Consider the following 15,065-nt stretch of genomic DNA (forward strand, 5'->3'; position numbering starts at 1 on the left):
CCCCCAATTCATACTCTAGAATAATTATGGTATGGCTTTGTATAAGTCCTAGTGTCTGAACTCTAAAAATTTGAGACTACGCTTATGGTGAAGGAAGCGAAGTTATGCTGCACCCTGGTGCATTTGCCGCTTCTTAGGAAAGGTTTTCCCCATTGTGTACCTAAATCACATGTCCGTCTTTTTGAACCTAGAACCTCTTCTTTTCTATGCTTTCATTTCTTGGTTATAATTGTTGCTACTATCGGCTATCTGCCACCTCACCTGTTTGATAAGCAGTGATGGACAGTGTTTTTAGCCAGCACAACTACTTTGAATTAGAGGAGGAGTGTTAGGAACAGAAAGTTACCACTCAGGATGATTTGAAGGAGTCATCCTTTACCAGGAAGGATTTTTGGATGTAGTACAGCCAAGACGGCAGACTGTCTATCTTGGGGTTCCTTAGGAGTAAATGACAATTAGATCTAACCGTGGGACTAGCAAGAAGTTTTGTCTTACATCTGTGCTATAGCTACTTTGACCTAAACCTTAATTTTCACTCTTCGCTGACTGTAGAGAGACCTGATTTATACTAGCAGCAGATCGGCTATCCCAGATCTTATACTAGCACAGTGTTCGTTTTAATACACTAGTCCCAGACAATGTCTCCAGATATTTCCTTTCTGCAGGTATGTGTCTTAAGTATATATGCATTTTAAGATTTTTATATTCGTGAAGTATAATTTTAACCAGGGGATGCAATTCCATGCCAATTTAGCTGTTAGAAAAATCACAATCAGCCTGAAGTGGGTGTTATACTAAAATATTTTATATTTCTGCTTGTTTATCCACAGTTTGGGGATTTGGGTTCCTGGCTGTGACTATCATTAACTTGGCATCACTTCTGGGATTGATTTTAACTCCCTTCTTAAAGAAGTCATATTTCCCCAAGGTTTTGACCTACTTTGTGGGCTTGGCCATCGGTACTCTCTTTTCTAATGCAATTTTCCAGCTCATTCCAGAGGTAAGCAAGGGGAATCATGATTTGGTTTGCGTACCAGTTTCTAAAGAGTATTAATTTTAGAAGCATGCTGCAGTGGGGTTCTGTGTGTGGTTTGCAATCTCTAGAGTTGTGGGTGGGCTTCAGTGCCATTAACTACTATCTCTTTCTGGCTGGGTGAGCAGAGACATCAAGATCTATGTCTAAATTGTGCCATGGGAAAGATCAAGGGCTATTCTGCCTCTAGACAGAAAAAGAAGTGCATTGGATAAATTTCTAGTGAATTTTAATGGGCTAGAGGTTAGACACTCCTCGTCTTGCACTTTACTACTACATTTCGCATGTAATGTTCTACTGAATTTAAACACTGTTAACATTTAATCCAAGTAAAAAAAAATCTAAAAAGATCAGGATCTTTCATAATTTCAGCCTCATGGAAATTCATGATTGGTAGAGAGTGTCTATTTTAGAGGAGTATCTCTGTGTGGGGGGCGTTTGTTTGTTTTTCTGGAAATGTGCTAAGATTACAGACTAATTTGCATTGCTGTTTTCTTCACTGTTAGGCATTTGGGTTTAACCCCAAAGTCGATAACTATATTGAGAAAGCAGTTGCTGTGTTTGGTGGATTCTATATTGTCTTCTTTGTGGAAAGGATTCTTAAAGTGATATTGAAGATCTATAACCAGGTAATGAAACATATCACTAACTGAACGAGCCTTGCCTTAAAGTACCTGCTGTATTTTATAAGATACTTGATAGTTTAACAAAATGGGGGGGTGTGTGTTCCATTTTATCTGAGGAATTCAGCCTTACTGCATGTTCTGATATATCTGTTTAAAATCCATATGGACAGGTGAAGCAATCTCACTTTTTTGAGGGAGTTAGAAGCAGAGCTGGGAATAGAATCCAGATGTGAGTATGGTCTGCTGTCACTGGTGTATGCTCTAGTTGCTCTCAACAGCCAAGTCGTTGCCGTGCTAGCTAAACGCATCAGAAAAAAGTGGAAATACATAACAGCTGGAGAGAATGGAGTCTGTCCCTGGAGCTCCCCTTTGGGCAGGAGAAATCAATGTGATATACATGCTTTCTTAGTCATCTGTAAAGTGTAACTGTGCTGACAGTGCCTGAATCTCACCTTCAGTAACTTCAGCTCCGTGTTTCCGCATGCTCTGGCACACAGACCTGCTTTAGTGGCACTACAGTTATCCATACTGCACAGGGCTCTGCTTTCTTCCCATATGTTGGAGTACTTGTTTTCTGTGTACTCATGTCAGTGAGGCTGAATTTGTCTCAGACAAGGACCTCTCAAAATTTTTGGCCTTCTCTGCTCATGTTTTGCAAAGGAAACTGTCCTTCCTGTCTTCCTACTCTTACCTCACTTAAGGTCCACCCTCCCAAACTGTTGCTGATATTGAAGATTATGAAGATCAACTGTCCCTCGTTTGTAATAAAAGCACAAAAAAACACAGAAAAAATTAATTTGTTGCCCTTTATTTTTGGGAACAGTTGACAAAAGCTGATAAAATCTATTTGAGAAGAAGCCATGAATAACTAGCAAATGTTGATTACTTATGGTCAGGTGTTCGATTTGGGAGGTTCTATATAAAGGTATAAAAATGAAAAATCCCCACCTGTATTCTGATTAGCTAAAAGTAAGAGATAAGTTAGGAACTTAGATATGTATGGAGTTCATTTAAACATTTAAATGTTTACTGCTGCCCATTTAAACATTTAATTGGTGCTGAAAGCAAGGCAGCATGAATACGATGCCCCCACCTTTTCTTTTTTGGTCTCTTGTTTTCTTCTGTTTGTTATTTTGTTTTTGTTTTAATTAGCTATCTAATTATTTAATTGTCACCTAGGGTGGCCATAATGACTCTGAAAATGGTGAACAGAATTGTTCTCAGGATAAGACTAATCCACCCAAACCACTGTCATCCAGCAATGGGGGAACGTGTTATGCAAATTCAGCCGTCATAGAGAGCAAAGGAGATCTTGGTTTTGACAGCATCAGTGTGATCTCAGCACAGGTATGAAAATTGTGTCTATTTATTTATTTTATCCCTGCCAATTATATAAGCATATCTGAGGGGAGAGTTAATATGATTTTTTTATTACTTTTGTCAGGGTTTTGTAAACTTACAGCTTGCTTGAGCCCTACAAAAATATGTGGGGTTTTGGAGCAAGCTTACAAAACCTGAATGCTGCATTCAATTTGTAGCCAACAGAAACAGCTAACTGGTATCAGTGTCAGAATGGGTAGGTCAGAGATATATGTTTAATTGGGTAATTCAGTTAATTTTTATTTTGTTGTTGTTGTATTCCTTAAAGAGTGATAGTGTGTTTTATTGTTGCTTGATCCTTATTGCGTTCCTGACTATGTAAAGCCGTAAGTGTGAGAACCTGATTCCTCTGAATCAATGATTAATGAGGAAAACTAATACAGTAACTTTGTATCACAATATCTTGTGAGGACTGGTTGTGCTAGTCCAGTATATTTGGAAACTGTGGGAATTACAGAGGTAACGTGTTGAGACGGAAGCCATTCCTCCTGGTTTAAACACTATTCTCTTTCAGATTTGTTCTCTATATCTCTCTGTGTTTGTTTTCATACCACAAATACAACTTCCTTCTGTCTGAGAAGAAAATGGAAGCAGGAAGAGAAAGTTGGTGTGCTTCTTTACTCTTTTCCCTGTACAGGGAGCATTAGTACTGTTCCTTATTTTTTTTTTTAAAAAAAACCCACCACATAGAAACAATACTCTGATGGCTAAGGCAGATTTTTTCATAGTAGAGATTTCTATTTTACCACCCATGTTCTTTAGCAAGTAAGTTGTTTGTGGCAAGCAGTGAGGAGCAGGAGAGGAAGCCAGAGGCAGGCCCTAACAGCCAGGAGAGAATCCGAGAGTTCTGCATTGACCCTGCAGGCCCACAGGGTGTTGGATGCACACAGTTTGAAGTACCAAAATTGTACTTGCCCTTAATGTAGATATGTTATGAAGGGTGGTGGATACTGGGCATTTTAAAAACTAGGAGAAACTAATTAAAATTGCATGGGCACCAAGAGGGAATTAGTATTATGAGTGTCCCTAAACAGTATTTTGTAGATTTATAAAACAAACAAAAGAACCCTCCAGTGGTATGGGTGTTGTTTTTCTGCCTGTTTACCAGAAGTTTTATCTGAACTTGTTCCATTATTACATTTTGGCTAGCCATCTGCTTACACATTACATAAACTTAACAAAATCATACCGTATATTACAATAATAAAACGTAACTGTATAGCATTTATTTCTAGCTACTAGTTTAGCTGCAGTGCTCGCGGTCATAAGGTTTTGTAGGTCACCCCAAGGTCCTTTGTGGAATACTCATACATGTCCTTTTAGGTGCAGTCTTGACTTTAAGAACTTAAGATTTCATGAGGGTTGTTCTCCTCTATTTATTGTTCTTATGAAAATTCATGCTTTCCGTTCTTTTTTCCTGTCCATTTCTCCAAAGCCAGGAAGAGAATATATTGTATTAAAACCTCCTGAAAGTAACAGGGTAAAATTAATTCTGAAGCCAAGGCTGGCTGCAAGGATATCCCAGAGGCAGATAGCCCACTGCTGATACTGGAGGTAGCAACAAAAAAGCCATCATTACTCTTTTCCTTCTCCAGGCAGGAGGAGTCATTAGGGGCAAGGGAGGGCCAGTGTGGCTGGAGGGGATTTGGGGCAGCTAGTGTGGTGCCATGAGGATGGGTATGCATTCAACTTCACAGGCATTTGGTATTTACGAAGGAACCATTTGGCATAAGCCAACACATACCAAAGAGAATTTTAATGTGCCTTTGTAATTTAGAATTAATTAGAGAGGGAAACACAGCGTAGCCAGAAATCATCATGTAGGCTTTAAGGAGGGAGATAGAAGTCCAATTGTGCCAAAGTGTGGTAGCTATTTTCAGCCATGGGGATTCAGTCGTTTTCTCTCTTTTAATGCCAGAACAGACTGACTGCCAGAGTAAATATATGCGATAGGACGAGGGGAAATGGTCTGAAGTTGCACCAGGGCAGGTTTAGGTCAGACATTAGGAAAAATTTTTTCAATGAAAGGGTTGTCAAGCATTGGAACGGGCTGCCCAGGGAGGTGGTTGAGTCCCCATCCCTGGAGGTATTTAAAAGACAGGTAGACTTGGTCCTTAGGGACATGATTTAGTGGTGGGATGGCAGGGTTAATGGTTGGACTTGATGATCTTAAAGGTCTTTTCCAACCTAGACGATTCTATGATTATCTAAAATAGATTGCAGGCAAGAATTATGATACTTTGAAGATACACAGTAAACAGCAGATAGCCCTATATGTATTACAGAAGCCTCTCGGAAACTGATTACTAGTTTTTAAACTACAATTTTCTCTTCATTTTGAAAGATTGGATCAAGAAAGTAATTTTTAGAAGTAAATCAATACTGTTCTCCTAAATTAATTGCAATTACTTAAAAAAAAAAGCATTATAGGTAAAACAAGCCAAACCTCAGCACATTTCTAGAGTCAGTTCCATTCTTGATGAGTTCAATAGCTAATTCTTAATAGCATCTTCTTACTCAATGTTCATTTTTTTCATACACGCATAGAAAGATCAGCACATATATTTGTAAATTATTTATTTCAACAAAAAAGCCTTTCAGATCAGATTTTTATGTTAGTTGTACATATGCAGTGCTTTGGACTGTCATTGGAATTCTCTGCTGTGCAACTGGTACCAGAAAATGGGTCCTTTACTTAGTTCTATGGCTAAGCCAGTTATGCCTCTACAGTTTTCGAAGGGCTCTAGGCGTGTACGTGGTTTCCACATAAAAACAAATGCGCTTTGATGGGAACAAACACAAACAAGTATGTACAAGTGACATGTTTGCACGTTTGTATTATTTGTTCATTGTTTTCATCGGTCTTTTAGGAATTTTTATCCTAATAAACTCTTTTCATAAAACCATTTATTTTATGGAGATGCTTGGCATTTGATGTAAGAATTTTTTGATAATAGAAAGTTTTTACAGAACAAAACCCACCACCACCTCTCTTTCTCATGTATAATAGAAGTTGCTAATATACCTTTTCAAAATATGGTCTCCTGAGATGAATATTGTTGCTTGATCAGAAAATACTTGCTGTTGTTGGGGTTTTTATGTGGGTTTGGTTTCCAAAAGAACAATGTTCTTTTTTAATAGAAAAATGAATGAATTATTCAAAATGAAAATCTGTGCATTGTCTCAAGCTCCCTGTCCTCAGTGAAACTAGAAACATGCCCAAGAAAGGTGGTGTGCTTTTGGCAGAAATCAGGACAATCTACAAAACAATGCCTCCATCAGTTCTTAGGCAGCTTGATGGATGGTCACCAGGGAACAGAAAAAAACATAGGGGAACAGAACTTCAGCTCAGGGAGCTGGATGAATAGGTGGAAGAATTTCGCTAACTGTATTTGGATTTTCTCACACTCATGTTTGGTTTTACTTCCAGTTACCTAATATATGTATTTTATGTGGCTGGCTTTGTAATCTTTCTTTCTTAAAGTGAAGTTCAAGTTGCCTTTGCGGATTAAGGGAGAGGTCTATTACTCATAAGGGATCCTATCTCAAACAGAATTAGTACAGGTATAAATTAATCATCCCAAAAACATGATTGGCATTGCTTGTGTGCTCAATGAAATGTTGAGAGAAAAACCTCCAAAACCTGAAGGCAAGCACGTAGTTCAAGTCTAAAAACTATGTGTTTGAGTTGGCAGAGAAACTCCCAATTTTTTGATAACCATTCTGCATTTTCACATCATAAAAGTATGATTTCAGGACTTCCTATGCACTGAGTAGGAGCTTTAAGTGGCTTTATGGCAGTTGTGGCACTATTCAACCAGGGCTTTATTAGCTACAAGTTCTGAGTAGTGCAATAGGCATCTGACTCAGAAATCCCTGACCTGAACTTCTGTCCTGTCCCAAGGAAGCTCCTATGTAAAGGATGTAGTATGTCAGAAAAGAGTCTGGTGAGCAAATAGTGAGAAAGACCTTACTGCTCTGTCATTAAAGATTTTGTAAGAATTTATTAATCATTGTATTTTCCAGAAGTTCAAAATTTGCTTGCCTGGTAGTATTTGCATTTGATACGCCAAAACTAAACCAATTTGCAATGTTCTTAATAACTAAGGAAAATTTGGAATAATCTGTTACCTTTTCATAAGGAGGAAGAGGTATTCCTCTACACCATTCTCCTACAAAAGGGGGAGAGGTGTATAAATATGTCTGTGGGCACACAGATGTATATGTTACTGCTTATGTGTGCCAGTAAGTGTAAGCACTAGTTAATGACTTCTATGCAAATCCTTTTTTTCTTTTTTTTAGGGGGGAAATACTATAATGCTTGCAAATATTATGTAACAACAATATACATGTGTACAGAAATTTATCAGAATGGATCATCAGGAAGTTTTTAGGGAAGGTTAGCTCGTGCTCCCAGCTAACAATGGCAGTTTCTTTTAATTGCTTCAAGTTTTTTGTTATTTCATGGCACTGTGTATAAATTACTTCTACTTCTGGGAGGAATTATTGAGGTCCCTGGTGTGTATGTGTGTTACAGTCATATATTATCCTGTTGTTTTCACACTCTGAGCCTACAACTCGCGCAGCCAGAATTACCCACTGCTGGTTTTATTAAACACGCACACTGTAGAAACTGATTTGAATAGCTGGACTTGACTGTTGTTGCCCAAAATTAGAAATAAAGTTTATGGAGTATCTGATGTGTGTCTATATTCACGTGTACCTGTCTGTTACTGTGGCAGCTACGTGTATCTCTGAGAGCGTGATGATACTGGCAGTATGTAAGTGGTCCCGAAGTGTTTTCGGTAGGAAATACAGATGCTGTCAGTCACTGTGATCAGATCCTCCTCACTGTACATGCTTAATAGAGGTGGCTGAGGAGGCTGTGAGGAGCCTTGGCACTCTCTTAATCTGACAGAGACTCCAAAGACACATGCAGACCACTGAACTGCTTTCTGTCTCAGCTGAAGGGCATTCAGATAAAGCTTTGTAGGGTGATTGGCCCTGCATGTTAACTTGTTGAAACAGAAAACATTTGCTGCTGCTACCTGTGCCTTTTGCTTCTTGGAGCAAGCATTTTGGTCTCCATATGCAGTAGTGGTTTTTTTCATATTTGGCATTTATTTAAAGACAGAAGTGTGATTCACTGGCTGCTTTATTCAGTGTTTTATGTAATTGCTTTATTGTGTTATTTTTTTCCAGGAAGAAGCCACCCAAGGCGGCTTGTGCAAGTGTCTTAACGGGCGTCCACTGTCAAAGATTGGGACCATTGCTTGGATGATAACACTGAGTGATGCCGTACATAATTTCATAGATGGTTTGGCTATTGGTGCTTCTTTTACTTTGTCTCTGCTTCAGGGGCTTAGTACCTCCATAGCCATCTTGTGTGAAGAGTTTCCTCATGAACTGGGTAAGGAACTTCTTTCAACATGTTATTTACAATTGTTATTTCTATGTGGAAATCGCTGCTGTAGGAGGTTGTGGTCACTGAAAGTTGGCACAGATTGAAAGAAAGTTTAGACAAATTAGTGGAAAAAGTATTCATCAGAAACTTCCCAAGCACCAAAATACACATCTACCACAGGAAGTTCCTAAGTGCAGGTGGTGGAAGCTGGAAATGTACATTAGAGAGGTCTTAATTGCCCTGTTCATATATGCTGCATACACTGTTGTATTAACTTTTTTTTAAGTTATTATAGGTAGTTCTGTGTTCCTGTGCTCTTAGCTCAATTGTGCATCATCTACTTGCCTTAGAATATTTTAGTTACCTTAGTATTGAAGGGAAATCCTCATCATTTACTTGAATGAAGAAAAACAGCAGGGGGTTATAATTTGTATACAAATCATGTCTTTTCTTCAGGCTTCATGCAATATCAGAAAATAATCACAGTATTGTTTTCTGAAGATGCCTTTCTTTTTTTCTTTCTTTTAGGGGATTTTGTCATCTTGCTTAATGCAGGAATGAGTACTCGGCAGGCTCTGTTTTTCAACTTCCTGTCTGCATGTTCCTGTTACGTTGGGATGGCTTTTGGCATATTAGTAGGCAACAACTTTGCTCCTAACATCATCTTTGCCATAGCGGGTGGAATGTTCCTGTACATCTCTCTGGCAGATATGGTGAGATATAATTTCATTTTCTGTTATTTATTTTTCTGCAAGAAAACAAAGACTGTACTAAGTCTCTTCAGTAGAATTTAGTATTTTGTCCCTCTCGTGCCAGTGTCTTCTACTTATTGTTATTGTGAGATGTTAAATTGTCAATTATACCCTTAACGGATGTGCACGAATAGTTATGCTTATTCATCAAGCATGAAAGCTTTTCGCCTCACAAATAGGGCTGATCAGATTATTGCTGAAAAGGAGTTCTAGAGTGAACCTTTTCATGATTTTGGGCTGGTTTCTTCAAAGGCTAAAAAGTGTATAAATACTTTTATTTTTCATCACTTTAAAGTGGCAAAGTATTTTACCTTACTAGTTTTAAAAGGTTCATTTGTCTATATAAAGCACGTTTTGAAAGAAAAGCAAAAAAAAAAGGTAAACAAAATGAAACTGAATATTTATTTTGAGTTGAATGAAAGGTGTTGTATAACGACAGTGATAATTTTGGGGTTGTTTAGGCGAAAAAATGACTTAAATTCTAATCTGATTTAAATGAAATAGTGCCAGTCCCAGTTTCTTGGTTCAGACTAAAAAAAACTGATGAACTCTATTCAATCTATGTGTCTGTCTATCATTTATTTTTTTAAAGTGTGCTAGGAGATAGAAATCAAAGAAATTATGCTAAAGATCCAGATCAGATTTATACGTAGGGAAATAAAATCTGGATTCCCAAGCAGCCAGCAATATTCCATAATTTAGTCTTGTAATTATGTTTTATCTCAAAATGAGAGAGATCTTTCAAGAATTTTAAGTGTTGTTATATTTAATTCAATGTATCTGCAAAGGTGGTTACACCTGCCACATGAGAATCCATTTGAGCGTAGAACTGGAAGAGTGAGGCCTGAATTTGACAAGATTTGAGACCCCAGTCTGTTTCTATATGCATTTAAGAACTGTCATATAGTTATAGGGACTATTTCATTAAATACTGTTATAGTTTAGGTGATAACATGGGATTTAATAAGTAATACTATTAGAGTTAAATGAACAATATAAATTATTTTACAAGTTCACAGTACCTTAATTTCTAATACTTTTTCATTTAGTTTCACTCTTATATCATGAATAGTAGTGTACTCAACTATGATGTGTAAAACTCATGGCGTAAGTTTACCGTGGCTCAACTTAAATTTGTTATTAAATCCATCAAAGTAGGTAACATTCTTGTCTTTGTATCTTGTTTTGTTCTCTCGGTTTCTCTCCCTCTCTCCCTCCCCCTTTCCCCACAGTCTCTCTCTCTTTCTGTAGGTTTTTGGATTGTATCAATTCCTATCTGAATTTTTCTCCCCCCTGAAAAGTCTGAAATAGGGTGTTCAAGTGCTCTGTACAGAGATCTGGCTTTCCGCTTTCTGTTACGATTTTCACACACTTCTGGTTTGCTTGTCCAGAAGCAGGTAGGATTAATTAGAATGTCATTCCTTCCTTCCTTTTCTTGTTGCTGTTCTTTTTTCCTCCAGTATTGGCATAGTCCAGCCTCTGCCAGTAAGATCACTGTGTGGTGAGGCTGTGGGCATGTGAGAATGTGTACGCTGAGGTGTGTGCACAAATGAGCCTTGCTGTATGGCATGAAGCTGATCTGGTTTCTTGTCTTTGCCTCTTGTGCAAGAGGATTACAGAGCTCCGGAATGATTTCTGGGAAGGTCTGACCACTTCCCACTAACCTTAGTGTGTTTTTCAAGAATTGCGTTACCTTCAATGGCTGTTTCTGCCGTATGAGATCAAAGAAAGATATAGCTTCTGAGTCACCCAGCCTGAAGGTTTCTAAACTAACACTGAAATACATAGTCTTCATTGCATTCTGACTACACTACTCCCAGCACAAGAGGAGAAGAGTTTAAAGCTTATTTGAGTATGTTTGTCAAATCCACTGTGGACTTTATCTGCAGCAAATGCATACCCTGAATCACCCCATACAGGGGACTTTATCGCTGGTGCTCATCTGCCATCACTTCCATTGGCGCTCAAAGGAAATATCATTGTATCTGCAGTGAACAGCAAATCAGTCATCCTTTGCTATTATGTTGCCATTAAGATGCATGCTTCAGAATGAAGAATCCCTTCATTGCACTGTAATGTAATATTGCATGTGTTACCACCAGTTTTCAACATTTTTTCTTATTTCTTCCTTGCTTTACCACTACCTCATCAGCCCACCAGACCTCAGAAACAGGTTTCCTGTTTCTGAGGGGTTTTCTATGTTCACCTTCACTTCATTTGCTTATAGATAAAGCAGAAGAATCCTAATCTTCCATTTCCTGAACAAGGATTTCTCTGTTTATACTAGTAAAGGAAGAAACACAACTTTTAGTGATACAAGGGCAGCTGCTCCTAGCAACATATGGAACAACAATTGGACCCTAGGAGACTGCTGGAATCAAAAAGAGGAAATTTGCATGGGAGAGAACCCGGTGAAATTACAGTAGAGAGAAACAAAACACCATTTCATTTTATCATCCTTGGTGAAGTGGTTTTTCAGGGTAACTAGGTTGACCTGTTCCTGTGACTGCCTTCATCCTCTGTTAGTTCTAATACTCAGTTTGAAGTAGCAATATGGTTCAGTTCTTCATGCCTTAAGTTATGCATGCTACCACAAGATGGCAATACTTACCTAAAAATATCCCTTTTTTCAGTTCCCAGAGATGAATGATATGCTGCGAGAAAAAGTGACGGGAAGAAAGATGGATCTCACATTCTTCCTGATTCAGAATGCTGGGTTACTAACGGGGTTTACTGCTATACTGATGATTACCTTGTATGCAGGAGATATTGAGCTGTGATAATGCAAGTGAAAATGGAATCACTACTGAAGACATCACGTAAATTACAAACAGAAGACACTTGAAATCCTTAAAGGGACATTCATTTAATCTACTTGGTTTTGAAACGGTGACAAGTCCCATCCTGTCCCCCTTGCTCCAAATACAGGGAATTCTTCTTTAGTCCAAATAGTAGGAGCTGTCAACTTCTGTACTATGCCAGAGAACCAATTCTAATATTTTTATTTCTACTTAAAATTATCAGACGTGTCTGAACTGTCATAGACAAAGGATGTTACTTGGCCAGTAGAATTATGCAATACATGCAACTACATGCAACTCAAGACCAAATGAAACCTGAGGTCTTCAAGGAAGATGCTTATTTAATAGAAAATAATGGAGTCTCATACCCTTTTTAAACTGTGATGAAGGCAAGCAGTTTGAAAGCTGGTTAATTTTCATGACTTTTGTTGCAGGATTTGTCTTTGTAACATTCCTCCCCCCTTCCCCCCCAAAATTAAACTATTTCAGAGTAGGTGCTAATGAAGCTAAGATTTTTAATTTCTAATTAACACTGGAAGGAAAGATACCAGTTACTGCTTTTGATCTTTTCTCTTTATAAGTGCACTAGGGAATTGTTGATTTATTTTGAGAACCACTTTTTTTAATTAGAGGGAACCTGTGTTAAATTTATGACAATTTATCAACTCCATAATATTTTAGAAACATTGAGTATTTTAAAATTGTTCAAACATTTTGTATTTTATGAAAATATTAATGTTTTATATTTAAGTTCCACAAATATCCCTTTTAAAAATCAGTAATTTGGGTTAAAATTTTTAAAGATTTATTGTTAGTTTTTGTGGAATTTAGAAAAAAGTTGCTAAAATCAACATTCCAGTAAGCTTTTTTGTAATTTGAATAATTTTAATGTGTGCAGTTGGGTGAAAGTAAGTGATACTAAAATATACAGACTCTTATCACAATCTGTTGAATGTGAACTTTCTAAAATCATGCTTATATGTATGAGTTCTTCTGAAATAAACAATTCAGCTACTCTGGTGTTTTAAGATGTGTGCAAGGAAATTCATAAAAAATATATTCCCTTTCAGTCACCACTAAGCTTTGAAGGAAGTGTTGTTCTCTAGGAAGTTACTTGTTTTCATTGATTTTTAGGCAAGTTTTACAACTTCAGAGAAGATACTGTTTCTTGACGTATTTCCTGACAGTAGGAAGAGGCTAATCTTTTATTCTTAATTCACTATTAAAATATATTTTCTATCAGGTAAAGGATTTATTTTAATATTTTATTTGAATTTCATCTGTAATTACATTAGAAAAAATAACTTCTCCAGGTGTCTGGTTGATAAAAACTTTAAGGCAAGCTGCACAGGAGTTGTAAATGATACTTATTTTAAAATATGTCACAAATGTTAAAATGTAGCTATAGTAGTCTATGATATTTACTGTATGGAAAAAGCATTTATTAGTCACTTTATGCCCTTCACTTCTAAGTGAAGAAAAGACCACCCACTCCATGTTCTTTCCTTTAATTCTTTCTTTTGTTGATTCCTTGAATATAAGCTGTTTGTAAATGCTACTCTTGTGTATGACAAGAATGTATTGTAATAACTATGAATGTTCATTGACTTTTTAGAATAATTTGACCATTCAGACTGTTATAATAATTCATCAGATTATTATAATAATACGCCTGCATGGTCCTTTTCACCTTTTAATCCAAACATTTGCAAAGGAGACTTGATTTTTGTTACCTCCCTAAGGAGGAAAAACTGAGACAGACAGGTCATTGAAGTAACCTGCTTTTAGATCACACAGCAGACTAGAGATGGAACAAAGTCTGATTTTCAGGGTTGTACTTTAAGTCACAAACCAAATTGCCTTTTCTGCTAGTGGAATATTTAGTAGGCAAGAAATCTTTTTGATTTCTGTATGAGCTAGTTTGTCTGTATAATTTTTGTTATTATGTTTGTCCACTACATATAAAATAAACCTATTCCAATTCTAGGACTGCCAGTGATTTCCTAGATTTTGTTGATACATTCAGGGAGGAAGAATGTGAGAAAAATTATTGGGTTTTGACAAATAAGACTCCCTGAAAGTTTGGAAATCAGTTGAGGGAAAGATGTTTCATATTCTTTCTCATGTTAATGTCATCTTATGTGTTCACTTATATGCTGCTATCTCTTCAGCCTTCTTTTCAACAGTGTGCCAATTCTGTGTATAATATGATTTCAGGGGGCTCTAATATGCCTTTGTATTCGTTATTTCCTTAGGGAAAATTATCTGATATCTAATGTTAGACATTATCTAACATACACTTGGGAAGATATTCTGTGTTAGCAATGCTGTCGTAGATAGTATACTGTCATGAAGTTTGCTCTTTTTTTCATGATGTAGTTCATGACCCAAGACACACTTCAGTAAATTTCACTGGAGGTGGGGAAAAAACCCAACACCGTAAAACCCCCACAACTATAAAAGACACTAAAGAAGGAAGAACAATTGATTTTGGAGCAAAAGCATATAAAGAGCAACATCATGGACAAAGGATAAACCCTAGAGTTGTTCTGATCCCTTGAAGAAGGGATATGCAGAAAAGTGAAATGGGCTATGGGTGAAACCTGTCAAAAATGTGGTACATAATTACTGTCTGTGATTTCAGGAAAAATGAATTGAAAAATTAAATTGGTGCTTCAAGTTCAGGGTTACTGCTTTTGACATTTCAACGAGATCTTTACTGAATAAGGATTTAAAACATCAGACTAAAAATTTGGTCTCAACTATAACCAGCTAAATTAAATATCAACCCCATTCTAACAGTAGTCTGGAACTCATTGTGGTCTTCTATATGTTGAAGTATTGGCCCTGCTGCTCCACCAAGTTTTGCAGCCTGCCTGAAGCTTTGCGATGCCTTAGTTGAGAACGCCACAAAACCTGATCTACATAGTTTAAAGATGACTTGAATGTGCATAAATTACATTCAGTTATGCTAATGACAGCAGTGGAAACATCTCCTATTTGATACACATAGAGAATCAATTGTGTGCGCTAATTTCTGTATTGCAGTCTGTAATTTTTTAAGAAACC

General features: G+C 37.1%; 1 protein-coding gene across 1 annotated transcript in view; it reads left to right on the plus strand.

Moving 5' to 3' along the window:
• The window catches only part of SLC39A8 (solute carrier family 39 member 8), a 24,249-nt gene extending 11,625 nt beyond the window's left edge, over positions 1–12,624 (plus strand). Inside the window, exons 3-8 of the mRNA XM_009634751.2 lie at positions 831–1,000; positions 1,540–1,662; positions 2,839–3,006; positions 8,242–8,449; positions 8,972–9,156; positions 11,829–12,624. Coding sequence (XP_009633046.1) covers positions 831–1,000; positions 1,540–1,662; positions 2,839–3,006; positions 8,242–8,449; positions 8,972–9,156; positions 11,829–11,975 — 1,001 coding nt within the window. The 3' untranslated portion in view covers positions 11,976–12,624. The remainder of the gene's footprint in view (positions 1–830; positions 1,001–1,539; positions 1,663–2,838; positions 3,007–8,241; positions 8,450–8,971; positions 9,157–11,828) is intronic.
• The last annotated feature ends 2,441 nt before the right edge of the window (positions 12,625–15,065 follow it).

Source organism: Egretta garzetta, unplaced genomic scaffold (assembly GCF_000687185.1).
Source record: "Egretta garzetta isolate BGI_Z169 unplaced genomic scaffold, ASM68718v1 scaffold72, whole genome shotgun sequence".
Taxonomy (NCBI): Eukaryota; Metazoa; Chordata; class Aves; order Pelecaniformes; family Ardeidae; genus Egretta; species Egretta garzetta.